At 34.9% G+C, this 23,180-nt stretch overlaps 1 protein-coding gene across 2 annotated transcripts in view; it reads left to right on the top strand.

Moving 5' to 3' along the window:
• The first annotated feature begins 653 nt into the window (after positions 1–653).
• Positions 654–23,180, top strand: part of LOC141454074 (uncharacterized) — a 387,314-nt gene continuing 364,787 nt past the window's right edge. The window contains exons 1-2 of one of the 2 annotated variants that reach the window (XM_074127878.1): positions 654–912; positions 16,140–16,371. In XM_074127878.1, coding sequence (XP_073983979.1) covers positions 16,218–16,371 — 154 coding nt within the window. In that variant the 5' untranslated portion in view covers positions 654–912; positions 16,140–16,217. Of the gene's footprint in view, positions 913–16,134; positions 16,372–23,180 lie in introns of both variants that reach the window. The other variant, XM_074127877.1, reaches the window with a different exon arrangement.

Genomic DNA, 23,180 nt, shown 5'->3' with positions numbered 1-23,180 from the left:
CTCTTTCAGTAGCTTCAGTGGTTCAGTAGCTAGCTTACACTGGATTCCAACGCAGATTCGAACACTGTGCCCGGTGTTGGACAGTGTTGTCGGAAGCCAGCAGTGAATTGGAAAAAGGTATGGGCGCCAATAATTTCAGATGTTGAAGCGCCTTAATTAAAGAAATAAGCAGTAAAAATACAATAATAATAAAGAACAAAGTAAAAGATAAGTGGATGAACAGAGGGCTATACAGTGTGATTGTAATTAAAACTTAAGCTAACGCTTGGTAGCAAAATGAATGAATAAATAAAATAAAATAAAACTATTTGCTTCATTAATATAAATAAAATTTTAAAGAAGATAATGTTAAAGAAAAAAATATTAATTAAAAAGTAGGATAAAAAATAATTAATTCTAAAAATTCCTTTACATTTTAACGAATGTAACGAACTGTAACAAGAATTTTTTTAAATTAATGAACAATTTCTTAAGCTATAATTTTATCCCATACATTTCTAAAGTAAAAAATAAATTTTACGTCCTCTCTCTCTTAAGACAGCTGAAGAAAAAACAAATTTTCAAAGCGTGTTGAAATGAAAATGAGGAAGGCGGTAGAATACATGATAGCCGCCCTCGGGGGGTGGTAAAAACGTTCAGTGTTGAACGCGACTTCTCTTAGAGCACATCCCGAGTTGTTAGAGAGCATATTCCTAAACTTGAACTCGATGTTCAGAGACATGCCTCGTGTTGTCGACGTGTTCTTAATGATTTTGTTTTAACAGCTGGTGATTGTTTTTTTTTTTTGTTATTGTTTTATTTTGTTTAGTGTATCTAAATTATTTTTGTTTTATTTTGGTTTTTACTTATTTATTTTTTTTCTCCATTTAAACAAATACTTTTTTTGAATTATTATCGCTGGAAGAGAAAGAGGTATTATAATTATTTATTTAATTATTTATTCTCTAGAAATAATGAATTCCTATTATTATGAAATGGAAGCATACTTTATTTTTAATAAAATGAATTAGAGGTTTATTATTAACAGCTGATAGTCAAAGTTTCTTGAATAATTTATACTAATAAAAATATGTGATTAATTTGTTTAATTAAACTTATAACAATAACGGTTATTTAGAAAGAAAATAACGGAACAAATAACTATAAAAGTTAAGAAAGCTAGCCTTAGCATTGTTGCCAGAGATAACGGGTGTAATTTCATCAGCTGGATTAATTTTAATGACTTTTTGGACAAACATAAATCGTCTTTTGCACATTTACTAGGCCATTCAAACCACAGTCGCCATGTCTAGAGGATAAAGGGTGGGGGAAATCACCTTTTTTTTTGTTGTGACGGAAATAACCCTTATATTAATGACCTAACAAGTTCTTGAAAGATTTTCCATTGATAATTTGCTAGAAATTAACAGGCGTACAATATTAAGTGGGGGGAGACTTATTGAGGGGAAACGTTTGTCTTCGAAATTTCTTTCAAAATGCCACAGTTAGCGTAAATGTGCTGATAAGTATTGAAGCTAATTATGATGTTAATGAGCTCTAAAAACATAAACTAATTAAACATTTAATTTGTCTCCCAACATAATTGGGTCCAATTAGAGCACAGAGTTTTTGTCCATTTTTTTTTTTGTCACAGCAGCAAATCAGAACCTCCAGACAAATTTAATTAAGGGGAACCTGGAAGGGTGCAGATTAAATAATCTGGAGCTCTTACAAGCTGTACATGGAAATTTGTCGATAAATAATTTGTATTATTTTTTATTTACAGTCGACTCTCGATAAATCGAAATCCAAGGGACTACAAGAAAAATTCGAATTATCGGAGACTTCGAATTATCAAGAAGGGGGAAAAAAATCTAATTATTAAGAGTTTTTATTATGTATATATGTATATTGAAAATACGTATGAGCTTACCTAAGTTTTAGACATATATAGCCTCAAGTAAAAAAGTAAAAATAATGAAGACAAAAAAGAACAAAAAAATTACATATGTATTAACATTTCAGTAAATAATAATGTACATATGTACCTAATTAAAAAAATGAAGAACAGTTTTTTGTTACAATGTGGCTTGACTTAGTCAAGTGACTTAGAATTGTAGAAAGCGTTGATGGTGGAATATTGAAAGTTTTGGCGATATCTTCTTTTTTTCGAACCACTTTCCACGGCCGCGATCATTTTTCTTTGTCGGACACAGTAAGGGAGACGTACTTCCCCTTTGCACTCATCGTGACAAACTAAGAAAGAGAATTGGAAAGTTAAACTGGACAGGAAAGGAGGGAAACATTACGCAGGAAATGGACAATAAGCGGAAAATGAGAAGTAAACATTACTAGGGAAAATTCGAATTATAAAGAGGGGAAGGTGGCCTCGTTCGAATTATAGAGCCTTCTCTCCCCCTGTTGTTAAGAAAAGGATTTCGAATTATCGAGCGTATCTAAATACACTGCATTTTTTCGATTTACCGAAGTTAACAGCTGTAGAGTTTAAATTATCGAAAAATAAGAATTATCGAGAGTCGACTGTATTTATTATTTTTTTTTAAAGGCGCGTCAACATCTAAGGTTATTGGCGCTCGGAGCTTTTTCCAGCGTACTGCCGGCCTCCGGACAGTGTTCTCTCGTTACAGACAACACTGTCCATCATCACCGGAGACAGTGAGCTGTAAGAAGCTCCTAGGAAGAGAAAAATCTAAGGGTCCAGCAGCTGGATCCAGAACCCGCGATCTCCGCGTGGGAAATCCAATACGCTAACCGCATAGCTAATCCCATCCCTCCAATTTTTATTATTATTTTAACGTCCTGAACTTACCATTGTCCTTAAATAAGGTAAACCTATTTGTGCTCAAAAAAAAAACCTTAAAATTATCACACTTTGAAATATTTTCCCAGTTACGCGATATTTATTCATGAGCTACAATATTTTTACTGAATTGTCTTAAAAGATTACTTGTTAAGAAAACTTTAGTCAAGAAAAAATTCTTCATTTTTCTTTCTTTTCCATTTTGATGATTTTTCTTTTCCATCTGTAAAGCTGGACCTACAGGTATTTTTATTTTTTATTTTCTTAAGTGCACAAACTTTCTGTGGAATTGAACTTATAAAGTGAAGTTGAGTTTCTTTTTATTGGCAATAAGTTTTCATAAAAATTGATATGCTTTATTGAATTTAAGTACTTGGAACTTGTTAAATGTTCTTTTTTAAAAGTGGGAGACTGTTTGCTGTTGCTCATTTACTCTCTTTTAATTAAATTAATTGGAAATTCAGTACAAAAGACCTGAGAAACACTCTACTACCCTTTCTTTATCAGGTGGGAGGAGATTGCATTGTGTAGCTCAGTGGTTTCTGAGCGGAAAAACCACTTTAACAAATAGATTTTTTCCCTATTTTGTGTGATTTTTCTCGCAAACGAATACTACGATTTAAAAAAAAAAAAAAAAAATTGTATAGTGATTACAAACATAACTTTTACTTTAAACGTTTTTCCCGGAAATATGATTTAGTAGAGGAATTTAGGTAAGTGATAAGAATTAAATCTAACTCAAATGTTAGGAGTTTTGAGACAGGAAACTTTTGAGTAGAATACGAGGGGCCCTATTTATATTTTGAGCCTAATAATAAAAAAAAACAGTAATTAGTCATTGAAAATGACTTTATTGTTTTTCAAAATATTCTCCTTTATGATCTATACACTTCTGCAAGCGTTCGAACCACTTGTCAAAGCATTTTTTTTCCATTCCGCTTGAGACACCTCCAAAACATGGTTTTTGAATGCATCAACGGCTTCTTCTGCCGACGAAAAAGAGGTCCCGGGTTCGAATCCCCAGTTGCTGACCCATAGATTTTCTCCTCCTAGGAGCTTCTTACAGCTCACTGTCTCCGGTGATTCTGTCCACGTAATTTATTCTTGACGTTCGTAAAACAAAAAGAAGTCATTTGGTGCCAAATCCAGGACTGTACCCAGTAATTCGATTTTTTGAGTGCACAAATAGTCGGTTGTTAGACAAGATGTGTGACAGCTGGCATTGTCTTGATGAAGAATGATCCAAAGGCGCTTGTTTGTTTTCCTTATTTCATCAAAGACTTCCGGCAAACAAATGGTTGTGTACCATTCATAATTGACCGTTCTACGTTCCTCTAAAGGAACTGTTGCCACATGACCAGTTTTTCCGAAAAAAAACAGGCGACCATTTGTTTCGAAGTGCTTCGAGCGTGAACAACGTTTGTTGGATTTGGTTCGTAGTAGTATTAATGCTTCTTAGGGAAGGTATTATGTTAGCTGTTGCGGTTAGCGTATTGGATTTCCTACGCGGAGATCGCGGGTTCTGGATCCAGCTGCTGGACCCTTAGATTTTTCTCTTCCTAGGAGCTTCTTACAGCTCACTGTCTCCGGAGATGGACAATGTTGTCTGTAACGAGAGAACACTGTCCGTAGGCCCGGCAGTGCACTGGAAAAATCTCCGGGCACCAATAACATTAGATTTTTGACGCGCCTTTAAATCATTAAAACTAATAATAATGCTTCTTTTACCCGTAAGTTTGGGGGGTTAAAAAAATATTGAACACCTACTTCTCCTGATAGAATTACTTCCGCTTGGTTGAGGTTACACATTATTTCTATGTATTCCGCGATAATATTTTCAATTGTTTGGTACTCTGAGAAGCGGAAGTGGTACGAGTTCCTTTCCAATCTGATCTGTATTAGAGTCCAGTTAGGTTTCTGTTCAAGCAGTCTGATCATGTTCCTCATCTCTATCTCTATTGTCGCTGCAGTAATTGATAATATCCTATTGGACTAACTGAACAGAAAACGGTGTTCAATTGTTTTCACTCTGGCTAGCCGCAAGTTAAGGAAGAATTGTAATAGAGGAGAGATTTAGAACAGCTGAATGCGTGCGTCTGTCCAACTGACGGTTCAAATTTGATGTTTCGTAAAAAGTGTGAAAAAAAAAGCGAACCCAATAATGCATAAACCTCTACCGGAAGTGGTCAATTTATTGAATTGATTTTTGCTTTTACTATTTTCACGAAAAACATATCTTTTTCCCTATATTTCTTTAAGCAGTTGTTTAACACACTTGTTTCGAAAACTCCGGGAGAAAAAACAAGATGGAAACATAAATGATGAAATTTCTTGCAATCAAAAATTGATTTAAACTACCTCTGATGATGCAGTAAAGTTCGAAACCGGTCCAGGGATACAATAAAATCTTCGAGCTACGCAGGCTGAAGTCAAGAATGAAATGTTACTGAAGTAAAAGTAAAAAGAAACCTTAAATAACCTTCAAAATGGTTACTTACGGTGAAAATTTGAGAAATCTACAAATAGCACGATTGCAATACTTCCTTCCATTAGCCGGAAGAGAAAATAATCAATCACCATAAAATAGCCTATAATCTAAAGTGTTAAACAAACAAATTACAGATCCACGTTTACATCCATGGATTTAGAAATTCCTGGATGTTTTAGCTATCAATGATTTGTAAGCTCAATCAATCAAGTATGGGGGGGATTAATAGGGATTTTTTAGGGAATTGAACATTGAACACTGTGAAAAAAGTTTAACGTGTAAAAGGGTTTTTACAATTATTAAATTACGTTTGAAAAAGTTACGTATTTTCCGTCAAAATTGTTTGTTCATCAAAAAGTGATGAAAACAGGTGTAGATTGGTTCGTTTTTCTACAAGTATCCAAATTGGAACAGTCAAAACGTTTCCGATTTTCGAGTTGTGATTAGAATAAAATTTACAAACTTGCAAAAAATGTGATAGTGCTTTGGTAATCTCCATCTTCCGAAGGTATAAAGGGCACTAAAAAAACTTTACTTGCCCTAAAAATGTAAGGCTAACTTGAAATTCTAGAAAATGCTTTTAACAAACCCTTAACATTATATACTTAGAAGAAGAGAGTACATTGTACTCAAACAGCACTTTAGATGTAACCTTATACGGCCATTTCTTTAGGGCCCCCCCACTCAAAGTGAATTTCATCCTTAAAAAATATTTTCCATATTAATAAGGCATATTAAGTAGGGCTAGATTGTGTTACAAATTTTTTTAGGAAATCATTGAGAAAATTAAGTAAAAAATCATGGGTCCAGATTATGTACTCGTACTTAGGGAAAAATACAAAATACGTATAACTTTTGAAGGGAGTTTTTTTGAAATGAAATAAGGACATAACGTTTCAGAACTAAATAAGAATAATGAGTTCACAGTTTATAGAATTGGATTTTCTTTAAAAATGTACTCTTTTTATAAGAAAACAAAAATGTGCTCAATATAAGAAAGCGATGCCGTTAAAGATAACGAAACAGATCGCTTTTTCGAACTCAGAAGACATTAAAACTTATAGTTCCGCCCAAAAAATACAATTTCTTCCCCTCATAAAAGAGAGTGAACATCGAACCCTCTCTGTCTATCTCCCACCACAATTTGGGTGAAATAATTTTATTTTGAAATTTAAAATTTGTTCTAAAAAGATGATTGTCTTTAATATTATAAGATATGCTTCGTAAGGAAAGAAGACGTCGCAGCTCCCCCTAGAACCATCTCCAAACAAAATAGAAGAAGCTTCGAACCAAACTGATAAGACAGACCTAAACATTTATGTTTGTCTACACCTTAGAAACGGCCAAGAAAATTAGAGGAAACGGAAGAAAGTCTTTTATTCGTAAAGTTGCACTTCCGGCGCACTTTCCTATGCAGAATTTTCGTAATATACGTAATCATGTACAGGTATTAGAATTGTACAATATCTGAAATGACATGTTAGAGGCGAGCCAACAACAAACCCTTCCTGGAAAACGCGTGCAAATAAAGTTTGTTTGGATTAAATAATCCAAATTAGTGTAAATAGTTCTACATGTATTTAAGTGTTTGTGTATACGCGTTCAAGAAACTCAGTTTCCGCATTTAAACGCTACGTTGTTAACAAAAGAAAAAAAAAAATAGTCAAATTTGGGTGTTTTTCAAAGTTACGCTTTTTTCCTGCACTATTTCCGTCGATTAATACAAAGTTTAAAGTAAGTGGTTGGTACCAAATATTCGCTAAAAATTGTAAATTTATTCTCTAAAGTGGAACGTCCTATCAGCTGATAGTCTTCAAATTTAGGGATTTCCTTTAAATATTTAAATTCGTATTCATACATATATTATGTGGTAGGGTTTTGCAATTGGTATGAAATGGTACTTAACCAGTGCGTTCGACCTGTATACTCGTTGTGAAAAATATAAAATTGCCATTAACTACAAAAAAACTCGAAATTTTAATAAAATGCAATAAGAATATTATTTAGTGGGATGTTTCCTTTATCTTACCAATAGAACTACCAAGTATTTTATACTGAGGGAGGTGGTGGGAGTCTGCCAAATGATAAGTGGTTGGTACATGTTTGGTCTCCGCATTAGAGATTGGGGAATTACCTCACACAAATAGAAGCTTGAGCAATGCCCGTTTTTACCTCTTAGATAGAGATTCAGACCTCCAGCACGAGCATGATTTTATTTTGAGCACAGAATTCAAAGCTCTTTTCTTCCTTTGAAACGGTGCAAGATTTTTGAAAGAGCACAGAATGCTCTGGTAATCTCAAGACCCCCCCAGAGATTGCAGAAAAAGTCGCTTGCAGTGACTATTACGACTATTGTAAACTTTTGGTTGTTTTGCCTTTGCGTTCGACACGTGTATACACGTCATTGTCGTGATTTTAATTCCGCACGCTGTGGGGGGGTTTTTTAAAAATTAAATTCCACGCTTAACTGGTTGAGAGGAATGTCTTGCAGCCCTTGTATGATTATCTTGAGGAGATGTACCTGTTGCAAGCCAAAAAAAAGACCTAAACTTTCTAATTAGAATCCCCTACCACCTATTTATGTGATATCTATTGAAAAATAACAATAACTTCCTAAAATATTTTTTAAAAATACTAAAAATTGCCCAATAAGTTTTATAAAAGTTAAAAATTTATACATACATATTATTCTGGGACACCAGTAAATTTATTTGGCGCAGTAATTCGCGCGGGAACTAGATGAACTGAATAGAAAATGCGCGCTATTGAATATGCCATGCTATCTGTTGAGAAATATTCTAATCAAATTGCTTAGTCACGTTTTGGTCGACAATATTTTATCTTTTTTTTTATAGTAGTAAAAAGTGATGGCCAATAAAAAGTTAGCAGAGTGTGGAATGGAAAAAATGTAGATTATTAACTCCTCCGTTTTTCACACTTTGCATACCGGATCGTGTTTAGTGTGGAGGGTGAAATAGCAAAAAATCTGGTGTAAAAAGACTGATGAGTAAGGAACGGATTTTTATGTATTTAAAAATGCCAAATATTTAACTAAAATATGCATTTATTTTCGTCAATTATGTGGAAAATATGTGATTTTCTTAAAATATTTTCTGGAATATTTAAGTAAAATGGACTTTTTTTTTATGAAAATGGATTTTTTTGGGGGGGGGGGGCAAGTTATAATTATTTATACAAGAAAAGAATATTTTTACAATTTATAATAATTTATTAGGAACAAAATAATTTGTTTTTACAAGTTATAATGATTTATACAACAAAGAACATTTTTACTATTTATAAAAAGATGTGTTAAATTTTCAATTTTGAAAACTTCACTCTTCGAAATTGTTTGCAACCACATGAAATTTCAAATGTTGGAACGTAAAGTGACGACGATCTGGGCGTAAGATGGACTTGTAACGACTAAAAGATCGTTCAACATCTACAGATGTTATAGGTGCCTTGCTGAAAGAAGTTATCTCGTTGGTTGTAAAGGGTACACGATGTTCTGAGGTGACTTCTGTTCCACTGATAATATCAGAAATCTGACAGATGGTCTCCCACCCTTTGTTCTTGCTCAGTACTTCTACCAGTTTTGATCTGATCAGATCTCCCTTACTCCCAGGTATTCCTTCCACCTTTTTGATGACTTTTTTTAATGTTGGACACGTTTTCTGTCAGTCGAACATTTTGGGACTCAAGTTGGGTAATGGCTTGTGCAAGAAATACGCAATTGTCAGAAATGAATGCAAGGTTCGTTCCTTAAATTAGGTTTCTCGAATAAAGACTTGGCTGTATTTATCGCTACTGCTTCGTCTTCGAGATGTGAAAGGACATTCTTGATTTTATTGTAGCTTTCATAGTAATACTGAGCTGCTTCCAGCCAAGTACCCCATCTTGTCAATATTGGTTCTGGTGGAAGGCACAAGTCTGGATAGAGATCTTTTAGCATTTTAATGCGACTTGGTGCTTTTAAAAACACTTTTTTAACCACTGTGATTCACAGTCTGTGATTCACAGTCTGTGGTTCACAGTTCCTGTCAACCACCTCCCAATTATGAAAATATGCCCAAAATGAAAAATATGTACATATTTTGATTAAATATGTAGAAATATTTATTTATTTTAATCAAATATGTATAAATATGCGATAACATCCAAATATGTGGAAATATGTGAAATAAAAGTAGGCTCAAACGGCTTAAAGAGTGTCAGTATGAATACTTCTAGTTCAAAAACGTCTGTAAATTGCCTAGAAAAAAATATGTAAATACATACGAATCCGTTCCCTACTGATGAGACAATTTTGCTTTTAATGCAAACTTTTCCGCTAACATTTATGCTTTTCCTTTTTTTCTGCAGCTCAACCACATCAATCTACCAGCAAGGAAATACTAGTTACTATTTCAGAGCTAAGTTTATTTAATCTCTCCCCTTGCACTTTCAAAAATAATAAAATGAAGGTAAAAAAAGAAAAAAATTGATGTTAACACGTACGAACTATTTCTTACCGCAGTTTAGGTAATAAAATACCTAACACATGCTTACTTTAAAGGCCCTATTTTCGAGAAAAAACTAAATGCTAAACATTTCAAAATATTTGTTCAGTGAAACGTCATTTTAATTCTTATTAAGGCGCCACGGTCGGTGGTCTTATTAAAGCTAAGATGTATTGCGGTACTAGGCTATATTCCCTGGTCTATACCTTTAATGGTTAATATGAGAAATTTGCAGTAAAGTATGTTTTCTAGTCCCCACGGTAGCTGAGCGGTTAGAGACTAGACCCGCAAAGCTAAGATGTATTGCGGTACTAGGCTATATTCACCGTTCTATACCTTTAAAGGTATTCCGGGACACAACACCTAATTTGGTAGTTGGACGTAAAGTACGCCTGTAAAAATAGCCTTTACTTTACTTTTTTAAAAACTATATTTAATTATTAATAATATTTAATTGGTGATCCCATAAATTACCCTGAAATGAAACTTTAGAGGTAAGTCTAACCACTAACTTCAGCCCTTAATTGCTTTAACATGGAAATTTCTCGTTTAAAGTTGCATAAAAATGGTCAAAGTTTGGTGTTTTTCAAAACTGCGCCATTACATGCAGTGTTTGACGATCAACTCTAATAAATAGGTCTAATAAAAACCGTCATATTTATTTTGAGTACAGTTTAAGAAAGGGTTAAATGTGTTTCTTGAATTCCGAGTTTAAACAAGAAACTTCTCAGTTAAAGTACCACTGCCTTGCACTTTTTTTGATTGTTGACCATGTTAAGATTTTAACGAAACTGATGTATTATTGCTAAATTCGAAGACTAAATAAACGTCATGGGTTAGAACCTTGAGACTGGTATCAAGAAAAAGGAATGATAGCTCGAAGCTATCTCATTAGGATACCTAGTGCAGTATTGGGCAATTAGTGCAAGTGATAGGGTACTTAGAGAGTTTATTGTGGTACATGCGATTTCTGAAATCGCGTGCATATTTTAGACGATTTCCCTGGATTTTACTGGATGTAGCCTGACTGTTGTCGTGACAACAGTTTTAGTGTTGACACTAGGCGCTTAACGATGGCGTTTTGTATGAACTTCAGGTTAAACTATAGTTTCTAATCGACACAGGACATTGTGGATATTATAATTGTTTTAGTGGTGCAGTTGAATACATACTGATTTTGTCTCACCCAAAATTAATTCAGTATGGATAATATATAAAGGTATGCACCCACAAGAATACAAAATGCAGAGAGAAATGCTTCTATTTGAATAAATACAAGGCCGATGTAGAGAATCAATGCATTTTATCGGATCTCTGATTCCACTAACATAATTCCAATATTAACAATTAGGAGAGTATAATAATCACAACCACAGTGATAATCGATATAATGCGGTTTCCTGGTTACAAATTAATTTACAGAATCCATCTCTAACTATTGTAACTATTTAGTTACCTAGTTTAATTATAAAACATCAATCTACTAACCTAACTTAGTTGAAAGTGAACAGATACTAGTTGAAGCTGGGGTTTTGTTTTGTCTTAAATTCCACAGGGAAGGACGGGAAATAGTACAAGCCTACAATATAGAGTTCACTGAATCCAGGAATATCCATCAATCAATCTCCTGTTCCTCAGGATTACTGCCTGCCATTCCTTGCCGACCTGAAATTGCCAACTCCAACACAGAGACCGTTCACAGAGTGTCGTATTTCTTCTTCCCTCAACTCAATCCACCTTTTTGTTTTGTTCCGTCTTGATTTTATCTTTCTTTTCAAAGCTAGGTTATTTTACCTTCTTTTATTATTAGGTTGTTTATTAATAATTATAACCTAAAAAGTGGTAAGGTCCGCAATGTTGGATATTAACTTTGTTGAATTGTATCCTTGATTGGTTCCGGATCTTTATCCACTATCAGAGGTAGATTAAACAGTTTTGGTGTAAAGATTTCGACTTCACTCATATTACCGTCTCGCACAACACTTGCTGACTGAGTGAGGAAGGTTACATGATGTTTATGACGGTTTATTCAAAGTGTTTAATGAATCGTAAAGCATTTTTGTAAAAATAATGTAATCAAAAATAATGAAACCTAGTAATTATTTAAGGGTTTTGTACGCTTAGTGCATGTGTAATATTTTAGAATGGTAAAGTTGGTGTTGTAATTTATACGGGAGGGGGCGACCTTTTTTTTCTGATTTATGTAACAAAAAACAGTCACTATTTAGGTACTACAGATAGTAAAACTACGACCATCTTGTGAAAAATGAAAACAAAGAAGGAAAAATCAATTTTCCTACCATTATAATGTTTGGACTAACAAAAGAAATAAACTTTCCTTACCTATCTGTCTGCAAACTAAGTTTTCTGATCTGACGAAGTTTGTTTGAATATGATAAACTAAGTTAAAGAAATAGTTCATTTCTTTTTCATATTCCTTAAGTTAGTTTGATAGTAAAGTTATAATAGATTGAGATTATAACTTCTGTACTAAGTGTATTAGGCGAGAAATAATGTAATTTCTCAGTCTTAGATATCCTATTGTCTGGTGAAAAGAATAATGTAGACAACTAAATTATAAGGACTGTTCAGTCGTACAACAGCACTCCTTTGAAGCCTGAAAAGCGTAAGAAATTCAGGGAGAGGTTATAGGGAGGATATTGTATCCTCTAAAGCCCTGGTTAGTATCCAGGTTTTACTAAAGCTCTTCCTAAATGTGACTACATCGCCGTCATATGTTAAGATTTATAGGAGTTACCTCTATGCCTTTACACAGAATCCGCAGGTGGACTTTCAAGCCTTTTGAGGCTTATTCTTGGTCCAGACGATGTATCATTCAAATCTTTTATAAAAGAGAAACAGAGCCATCCAAAAGCAACAACAATCCAAATCTAGACATGGAGCCACCTAATGACAGCACAATGTAAATAAATCTAGCGATTCATCTAAAGGGGTAACAGCTTAGCCTATCCAACCACAACTTCCGATCAACGATTCCTGAAAGTAATCTTCTCAAAATACAAACATGAATTCCCAAAACTGTGGAAAATAGATGTGGTGTGATAATCCTTCGTACAGAGATGACCTAATAAGCCAAAGGCCCATTAACGAACACTATCTAGTCGAAACTTAAGTAGATTTAAGGACTTTAAGTCCCATAATTGAAGTTATTTAATACATCAAGAAATAATTTAAAAATATGGTCTAAAACAAGAGTTATTAAAAGAAAACAAGAATTAAAATCTTCAAACTACAAAATAATGAAAGTGTTATTTAGTTTTTTTTTTTTTTTAAACACAACAAGAGATAATAAAAGTGTTGCTAACCTAACCTAACCTAACCTAACCTAACCTAAATGTAATCAAAACAATGGCAATCTACAAAACTTTCCCAGTCTATTTTGTTGTAAAATTTATATCTTTAGGGTGTCCTCTTTTCACTTTGTTTTCTTTTAAAGTTAGAACAAACAACTTTGCCAAAACTTTACCTAAAACACAAATACCACTTCAACCTCATCTTTTACAATCACAACAACTAATTATGTAACCTGTTGGATTGTTGCCAACTGTAAATATTTATTATAAAGAATATGAATAAATTATGTATTAAACAAAAAAAGAAACAAAAAAAATTGGGTGGACACTGATGTGACTTTATCTAATTAAAAAAGAAGTAAAAAGTAATGCCTAATTTTTCAGGTGGGCTTTACATCCAAATACCAAATTATGTGTCGTGGACGGAGGCGACTAGCAAACATACTTTACTGCAAATTTCTCATATTAACCATTAAAGGTATAGACCGGGGAATATAGCCTAGTACCGCAAGACATCTTAGCTTTGCGGGTCTAGCCTCTAACTGCTCGACTACCGTGGCGACTAGCAAACATACTTTACTGCAAATTTCTCATATTAACCATTAAAGGTATAGACCGGGGAATATAGCCTAGTACCGCAATACATCTTAGCTTTGCGGGTCTAGCCACTAACCTCTCGGCTATTGTAGCGACTAGCAAACATACTTAACCATAAATTTCTCATATTAACCATTAAAGGTATAGACCGGAGAATGTAGCCTAGTACCGCAATACATCTTAGCTTTGCGGGTCTAGCCTCTAACTGCTCGACTACCGTGGCGACTAGCCAACATACTTTACTGCAAATTTCTCATATTAACCATTAAAGGTATAGACCGGGGAATATAGCCTAGTACCGCAATACATCTTAGCTTTGCGGGTCTAGCCACTAACCTCTCGGCTATTGTGGCGACTAGCAAACATACTTAACCATAAATTTCTCATATTAACCATTAAAGGTATAGACCGGGGAATGTAGCCTAGTACCGCAATACATCTTAGCTTTGCGGGTCTAGCCTCTAACTGCTCGGCTACCGTGGCGACTAGCAAACATACATTACTATAAATTTCTCAATTAACCATTAAAGGTGCAGACCGGGGAATATAGCCTAGTACCGCAATACATCTTAGCTTTGCGGGTCTAGCCACTAACCTCTCGGCTATTGTGGCGACTAGCAAACATACTTAACCATAAATTTCTCATATTAACTATTAAAGGTATAGACCGGGGAATGTAGCCTAGTACCGCAATGCATCTTAGCTTTGCAGGTCTAGCATTTAACCGCTCAATTCTTCTTGCTCTTTTATGGTACACAACGTAGCGTCTAAACGCGTCAATTGATTTTCATGAATGAAGTGTCATTTGATTCGAAATTTAATGTAGAAAAATCTTATTTTGTTTTGACATTATTACACGCTTTAGGAGAGGGGTTAGCCCCGCAAAAGTGAGACCTCCTCTAAAATGAATATTAGGAGTGGCTTTAGTGCTGAAGGCCTGACAGTTAAAAGATTTATGGCTTCCTTAAATCTCAGTGATTGTTAGATAGATTGTCGCTGTCTGAAAATCAACATTAAGCAAGTGTGAGTGTGGCTGAGTAATTACTTAATAATGAACTGTTGGGTATCTGATATGTTTACGCTAAAACCCAGCAATTACTTATATCAACACAGGCTCCTAGTCGATTGTGTGAATGTTGTCGGGTGTCAATGTGTGGAAATGTTGTTTCTGTTGTTAGGCTGTGATACCCAAAGGAACTTGAAAATATCCCGAAATTGGGCCTCCAAATCCTAACTAAACATCGTGAACTAAAAGTTCCAGGGTTTTATCTCAACCAGGTTATTACTAAAGCACATTGTTTGTGTTAAAAGTTGTAACTAACTCATTTCGCAATCACCGCAGTGGTAACCCTTTATAACCTAGCTTAAAATTTTGTTTTATTTATTTATAAAAATAGAATGTAAGAGTTATTTTTCTCAATCGCGATAATTTTTCCAACTTTTCTTAATAATTTCCTATTTATCCTTTTTTTTTTATTTACACAAATCGATAAGTACCAATTGAATGTAGAGTAATTAAATCGATGATCGCACTTTTTCCCAGCACCCTTTCATTACCATTTTGCTGTTGTATAATACTAGAGAAAGTTTTTCAATTTAAGCCACTTTAGGCTATATATAGCAGCCTTAGTGGTTAATAGCCACTGACTGGGAATTCAGAGTACAGGTTTGCAGGTAACTAGAACGGACATACCAGTTAAGTCTGTGATGGTACAGCAATAGAACAAAAAAATAGTTCTTAAGAGTAGATAGATCGCATTTTTCTTTTTGTGTCTGTTATTTTTCACTCTCGATTAGAATTCCGGAAATGTTTCTCCCTGCCTCCCCACAAAGTTTTCCCAGCAAGTACAGAGATAGAAGCTTTTCTTTGAGTGCTGTTTTTTTCTCCAATTTTTAATTGTTTTTCTACTGTTGATGATTTTAGAAAAAAAACAAGGTTTGTTTTCGTTCACTTCCTGTTCCTGTACGTAACAAATTTTCGATATTAAGTTTTACCGGAAATATAACCCATTTTGAGGTTCCCGTTGAGTACAACAAAGTGGTTTTTACAGGAAATGGTCCGTGTGTGTGAACGCTAGCTCAAAATAAAAAGAAAAATGCGGTAGCTCAAACTTAATATTTAGAGACAACCCGGAAACTGACAGTTTGTATATCGTTGACTTTATCGTAGCGCGAATTGGTAATTACCTAACCTGTTTCGGTCTTTCCTCCATTGTCAGAGGTCAATCAATCAATCAGTTTGGTACACAGTATTAAACTATATATTTGCATCTCATAATACACTTTTTAAACCTTATTAGCAAAAAATGAGATTATTCTACAATCAATTAACTCGAGAGTAAGTCCCATATGTTATTTCCAAAAAAAATCCATTAATTCTCATTGGTTTTCAAATAAATAATAATTTATTTATTTTTACTAATTTCTGCGCAGAACAGATTAAGCTGTTGTGGACATCCTCCAGATGTACCGTATAACGCGACAAAGAAAACTGCCGTAGCAGCAGTGTAGTGGAGATGCTGGAGAGACTATGGGTGGTGGTTGTTGTGATTGGATATCTTGGTGCCGGAGGACTACTCTTCCAATTGGTCGAGCCACCGCCGCCGCCTCCAAAGCAGCATATCACCAAGTACACGGACAACTGCTTAAATCAACTATGGATAATTACAGGTGTGTGTGTGTGGTCTAGTGTTATAACAATCTGTGTTTATAAATTATAACTTTGTTGTAATGGTCTTAACACCTACATAATCAAACTGTTAACAAATTTAGCAACGCCAATCGAAAGAGCACAATATTTTTCCCCCAAAAAATTAGTGGCGTATCCCCAAATTTTGTCTTAAGAAGTGGTACTTGTAAGTAATAACAGTTTAATCTTAATTTAAACAATGGAATACATTTTCAACTATGTATTTGCTAGTACCGATTTCAGATGGGTGATGTTTTACACCGTTATATCTATTCTTCGAAGATAATTCGACAAGCTGGAGTTCTAGAAAACTGTAGGAAGAAAAGTGTGTACTTACATCTGACATCATGATTAGGAAGTATCTTTAATGCACTTACCTGCAACAAAAACAAAAATAACAAAATTAATTTGACTGTAAATATGCAGCTACATTGAAGAGGCTAAGCCTTCAGGTAATAATAGTTTATCAAAGTGGAAGGTTGGTAGAGTTCTGTGACCAAAACAGATCTACTGAGGCGCTCAATGGTGCAAGGGATACAGCATTCTGACGAGGAATGGGAGAACTTACCCAGGGGCAACTACTGGAGGAACTACCCAGAGGAACTTCCTTCCAAAGCTTTATGTCCTTCTGACGATGAATACGCTGTCAGAAATAGTCCTAGACAAAAATCCTCTGGCCAAGACCTAGTCATTGCCAATATCCTCTAGCAAACGCTAAAACGTACCATTGTTTTCCTAACCTACCCATGTAATTCAGTACTTAGAAACACACTTTTGGAAATTCTGTCAAATAATAATGGTTCTTAACCAGTTAACTGGTTTATGACGAAGATATTCGTCATGCGTTTTTCAGTAGTGACCATCGGCAGTTAATTTTGCAATTTTAGTTGCAAACTAAAATAGATTCGTAAATTTATTGGTTCCTATTTATGTTAATATAAATAAATGAATAAATGTACATGAAATAAATAATGAAAAAAAAAATATAAAAGTCATTTCATTGCAACCCAATTTCACATATCAAACATACTCTGGGTTTGATGAATATATTCTTCATCGCTTATTTTTGTACGACGCACGTTGGGGGGACACATTTTCCAACATGGTCGAAACAGTTAACTGGTTAAACCCTAAACAGCATTTCATCCTATCATCCTTCAAAGTCACCTACCCACTTTTAGGGTTAACTCCTCAAGAAAATGCTACTGAAACGAATTTATCCTTTGCTAGAATCACTGTGGAGGAATTCTTTGCTCCTATCAATTGCCGTGCTTATCACCGTTGCATTGTGCATTGTAGTTTTGACCTCTCTTAAGCAATCAATCAAGGAAGTTATACAGATATTGCTCAGACCTTTGATGGACGTATGGCAGCCAAGGATTTCTCTAGCAAAACTTAAGAGCATTCTGCCTTAAATTTATTTTTAAATAAGCTGAATTAATGTTGAATGAGCCATAAATGAAATAACACTTAAATTTAGTTAATGAGAACTGTTAAGCTTTAACCATTCTTGTAAACAGTAACAAAATAATGGCACAAAAACTCTTGTGGTTATGAAAAGGAATACTGTAAATTGTAAATTCTAGTCTGGCGGAAAGAAGAGATTACTAATTCTGCATTTACTGCTGGAGATCTCCAGCAGGATTTAACAGTTGAACAACTCCAGTTATAACAACAGAAGGTCTTTGTTATTAGAGTGCAGAGTTGGGGGAATAGATAGAGCCACCAGGTTAATACAGACGAAGTGTGATATTGGAAGGTATCCGCTAGTTATAGATTCGCAGAGGCTGCCGCCTGTACCGTTTAGATTGGAAGCCAAGCTACTAACTCACTAGCACACGAACACTGATTGAAAATAACATTAGTTTGTATGCACCTGGAGAGAGACTATGCATTTCCAGATAAGACCGTCAGCCCACCTGAAAGGTAGGTTATGTACGGCTCTAGAACCATGGGTGTACATTATATATCTATATTGTCGTCCTGACATGTAATACTGAGGCTAGCTTCTACCTGAGTTAAATCACAATATATACTCAGGAAACTGTGTAAGCAAGTGCGTTGATGTATTTCATATTGTTGATTCTGTATTCAAACTAATATGGACTCATCATTTTAGTTGAATCACCAATCAATCGATCAAGTCGATATTGCCTGGTAACCCAAGAGAAATATCTATAATTAATATTCTGAAAATGACTTTCTTGACTTTATTTTATTGGAATTAAAACATTTATAATTTTGATTAACGATTTCAAAAGACGTTTCTTATTAAAGACAGTTTTCTGTTTGTTCGGATGTCTGCTGTCTAATATACGTACAATTTAATAACTTTGATTTTTAAGTATCGTCCTAATTTGTACAACCTTTGTATCCCGGAAACCCGGATTCGGAGTTTCATCCATCATCAGGTGGATTTATCAGTTAATTGAAAACAATTCGTTAGTTTCCGGCTAGCAGCTGAGTCTGCAAGTGTACGTATAGTGCGAGGCGGAAACATGAGTGAAGTCGAAATCTCTACTCCAAATTGTACTATTCTACTCCAATACTATTACGTCTGATATTAGATGAAAATTTCAAAACCCCTCAGAGTTACCGTTATAGAGGTGTGGCTATTAAATAACGAGACTGATGCTGCTACAGAAGAACTATGCACGCACCAAATCCCTAACGACCGACAGTTGTGCAGCGTAAAGCCTTCTCTTTCGATTGTAAAGCGTCTCACGTGTTTTTGTAGAGAAATCTGTCTGACCGGAACCTGACGTGTTTGTTTAAGAGGTGTTAGTTTCGTTTTGCCGAAAATATGATACTACACATGTAGTGGTGCAACGAATTGTCGTGAAATTTCACACCAAAACTTGGTAAAACCGCTACTGAAACTTATCTTTTATTAAAAGAAGTTTGTGGCGATAAATGTTGTATCACGTGCGCAAGTTTTTTAAGTGGTTCAAGCGTTTCCAAAGATGGCCGAGAAGACGTCGGAGATGATGACCGCCCAGGTCGCCCTTCCATGTCCAAAACGGATGAAAATATCGATTATAATTAATCAACATTACTACCGGTGAGGTGCTTGCTAAGAGTAAGGAAAAAATGACCCGAATTTTTGGAAGAACAAGTCACGGGGTTCTCCATCTTTGACAACCCGCCGGCTCGCACTGCATTGTCTATCCAAGACGACGTTTCTAGCCAAGTACAACATCCCAGTTTTAGGCCATCCACCTTATTCGCCTGACCTGGCCGCCCCATTTGACTTTTATCTGTTCCCCAAAGTCAAATCTGCATTGAAAGGAACACGATTTCTGTTCTTTGCGGCTCGCGTCATGCAGGAGCTGACAGAAAAAGACTTCCAGCACTGTTTCGGAACAATAGTAAATTCGCATGGAGCATTGTAGGGATAGGGGAGGTGTGTATATTGAAGGTGATAATAACTAAATATGTATAAATTTAAAATAAAATGTTTTATAGCAATAGTCTCGTTATTTAATAGCCACACCTCGTATCATACAGCAACTGCAGGCCTAACCAATACAATTTAAAATTGTACACTTTATAAATCAATCAAATCTGAATGTTTCCCAATTGACTATACAAAAAAAGCCATTATAACTTCTCAGCCTCTTACACATGCGCACTTTTGGCCATAACTAGCTAATTGCATTGCTTAAAAGTATAAGATTTCTCTTTTGAATCAAATAAAGAATTATAAAAAAAAAAAATCCACAGTTAATTTTTCAATTAGTTTTCTCAGTGACGCGTTAAATTAAGAAAAAAAAAAAACTTAACTAATTGAAGATGCGAGAGGGGGACAGCAAGCGACATGGCTACCAACACACTTTGTATTTTCTACATTATATTGCCACTGTTTTCACCTGGGTATCAACGTCACTTCCGTAGGCGTAATTTTACTTTTAATTAGTGGTTGTTGGAAAAGTTTCGTTTTACTCTCTTCCTGTCTGGGGAATACCAGTTTCAAATGGGAGTATTTACTAATACTTTCTTGAATGACGTTGGACGTATCCTGTTTAACTTTTTAGAACGGAAACGGAAAACCCTTTTAAATATAATCTTATGCACGGAGATTCTTCTGATCATTTGGGCTAACTTACTGCTTATTACTTTCTCTTACTTATTAGTTACTAAGAGTAAGAGAAAGCATTCCAAGAGAAAGTTCCGGTGAGTTTTCACCGGATTTATTAATTTAATTAATTTAAAATTAATTAATTAATTAATTAGAGAGAGAGAGAAGGTGAGAGAGAACGCAGCGTTCTTTGTAAAGAATTTGAGGATCAGGTAATAAGTCCAGAAGGATTTCTGGGCAAGCCAGGATGCTAAATACTATCGAAATCTCAGAATTCCTTTAAACTCGACATACTATCAATCTAAAGCTCTTATTTGAAAATATTTTCCTTGTAAATTCATTTAATGGCAATCCCAGCAGAAGGGAATCGTGATTTTTCCCCCTTTTTCAGTACAAATAACGTAGTAAACAGTCCTGAGTATTTTGTGGATACCTTACTATATTAAGAAGAAATAAAGTAGTTACTAAAATTATTTACAAATTTATAAATTGAATAAAATGATCTTGTTGAAGAAAAAAGCTTGACCGGTCAACACAGCATCCAAGAATTTATCCAGGGGATCCGCGAGTTGGTTCAGGTTGGTTGAGTGAGCATGCGAATTTAGCGTACCATCTTTTCAAATGCGGCCTTATCCAGTCGCCAATTTGCGCTGGCTGTGATGAATCCCCTATGAGACTGTGCGGCACTTTGTAGAGGTGTGTCCTCGTTTATTCTAAAACTAGATTTCTCAACTTTGGGGAAGGTTAAATGTTTCCCATCTCGGAGATTGGGGCATCTGGTAATCTTTACCAGAAACTTCTTAGGTTTATTTCAGTTCACTGTGGCGATTGAGTCTTCATGCTCCCTAGTGTCCTGTTTTATTAGTTTACTGTTCTGCTGTACGGAAACTCTTAGACGGATTTATTGTTCTAGAAGCCCCAGTATCTCTTATGAGATGAGGGGTGGGCGGAGAACAATGGGCATTTTGGATTGCCTGCGTTCCTTCCCCTTTTTTGGTGGATCCGCCCTTCTAATACAATCTACAATCTACAATATGTTTTAAAACATAATTTTCGATCTCAGAAAACCTGAAAACGTAATTTCCTTTTTGTGAAAACTAAAAATTAAAAACCTGCGCATCTTTCACGCTTTCTCTTCCTAAGCGACGAGAAGGAGAAAATCTTATTTGTGGAAACATAACTCAAAGGAAAGGAGTGACACCATTAAGAAGGAAAAGGGTACTTTTAAGAGAATCCTTTACTTGTAAACCCGTCAGCATCTTCATCTTCCTCTTTAAACAGGCAGGGAAATAAAAGAATTGATGCGTGAATTAAATAAGAGTATTGTAATGCTAACCAGTGAAGCCATTTCCTTTATCCTCCCACAACAGCGAGCTCCTTTTTCTCCCACCAACCGCCCCCCCACTCCAAAAAATTAAATACAGGAACTTCCTCCTGTTTCACATTAAAAAACGCGTCTCCTCATTGTTTCCTGTTGCTTCCAACTTCTTCGGGGGTATTCCGGCCATGTGCGCCCCCCACCAACTTCCGCCCATCGCCTACTACTATCTGTGGCGAAGTAGTGAAAAAGCAACAAGATTTCCAAGACCTCCCATATTTTCCATCATCTGTCTAGGAGATCTTCTACATATGTACCATGTAAATATGTCTTTTTTCGTGTGTACATATGTGTGTAATGTTTACCTTTTAGACTAACTTCGTTTGTATATACAACAGTGATGTACATCAAGTCTGCGTTCTCAAGATTGTATTGATAAGCAGATTTTTACTCTTTTTTTTTAACTTCCGCCTTAATCGCCATTTTGTTTCTTTTTCTCACCTTCAGCAAATAGTAACATCGGGATCGTGTAGATTTCCTATGTTAAGTACGCATTTAAATATGCATTTAAAAATGTAAACACATTTTTAGGTGCCATTGACGTAAAAGTGATATTTAAAATAAAATATCTTTTGTTTATTGATGTTTCAAAGAAAATGTCAAAAATTTAGTTTAAAAAAAACAGGTGGTATTTCCGGTACAGAGATTTTCCGGCTAAGGATTTTAGTTTCCAAAATTTTTCATGTTTTAGCAAGAGATTTCCACGTTCACAGTATTCATTTTCTCAAATCTTCTTCTTCAGGTTCAAGAAAAACACGAAATTAATTTGTGACCCCCCAAAAAAAATGACACGACGCCTTACATCCGGTTAACAAAGGAAGTGAGATAAAAAAAATCGTAAAAGATTCCAGCAGTAATACTGTTGAATTTCCGGTTGACTTATTCAGCCCTTAAATGCGACCCTTTTTGGTGGAAGTAAGAGTAAATATTATACTGAATTTTCTAAAAAATTTTCAGTTTTTTTTAAATTTTCGTAAACACAAACCTAACACATAGACAATTTGTAGAAACGACGTTTACAAGGGAAACTTGGCACGAACGTAATAGTTTCTGGCATGAATGTTAAGTGTAACTAACGTAGGTCAAGCAAAAGACAAGTACAAAACAAAGGGATTGACTATAATTTACGATGTTTACAATATATTCCGGAAGTAATTGAGCTGAATTGAGTTCTAACAGTAAAATAGGTTGAAATTAAAATAATTACATTTCAGTAAATTTAGAAATTAACACGTGTAACTCGGAAAACACGTGTAACTCTGTAACACCTTCTTTCATCTTTTTGATCTAAGTCACGTTTTCTGTAAACGTAAGACGCGTCTTAGAAGATTATG

Source organism: Rhodnius prolixus, unplaced genomic scaffold (genome assembly GCF_049639745.1).
Source record: "Rhodnius prolixus isolate KJV_2025 unplaced genomic scaffold, Rpr scaffold_9, whole genome shotgun sequence".
Lineage (NCBI taxonomy): Eukaryota > Metazoa > Arthropoda > Insecta > Hemiptera > Reduviidae > Rhodnius > Rhodnius prolixus.
Note: the sequence above shows the minus strand (reverse complement) of the source record. Positions and strands in the feature narration are given on the sequence as shown.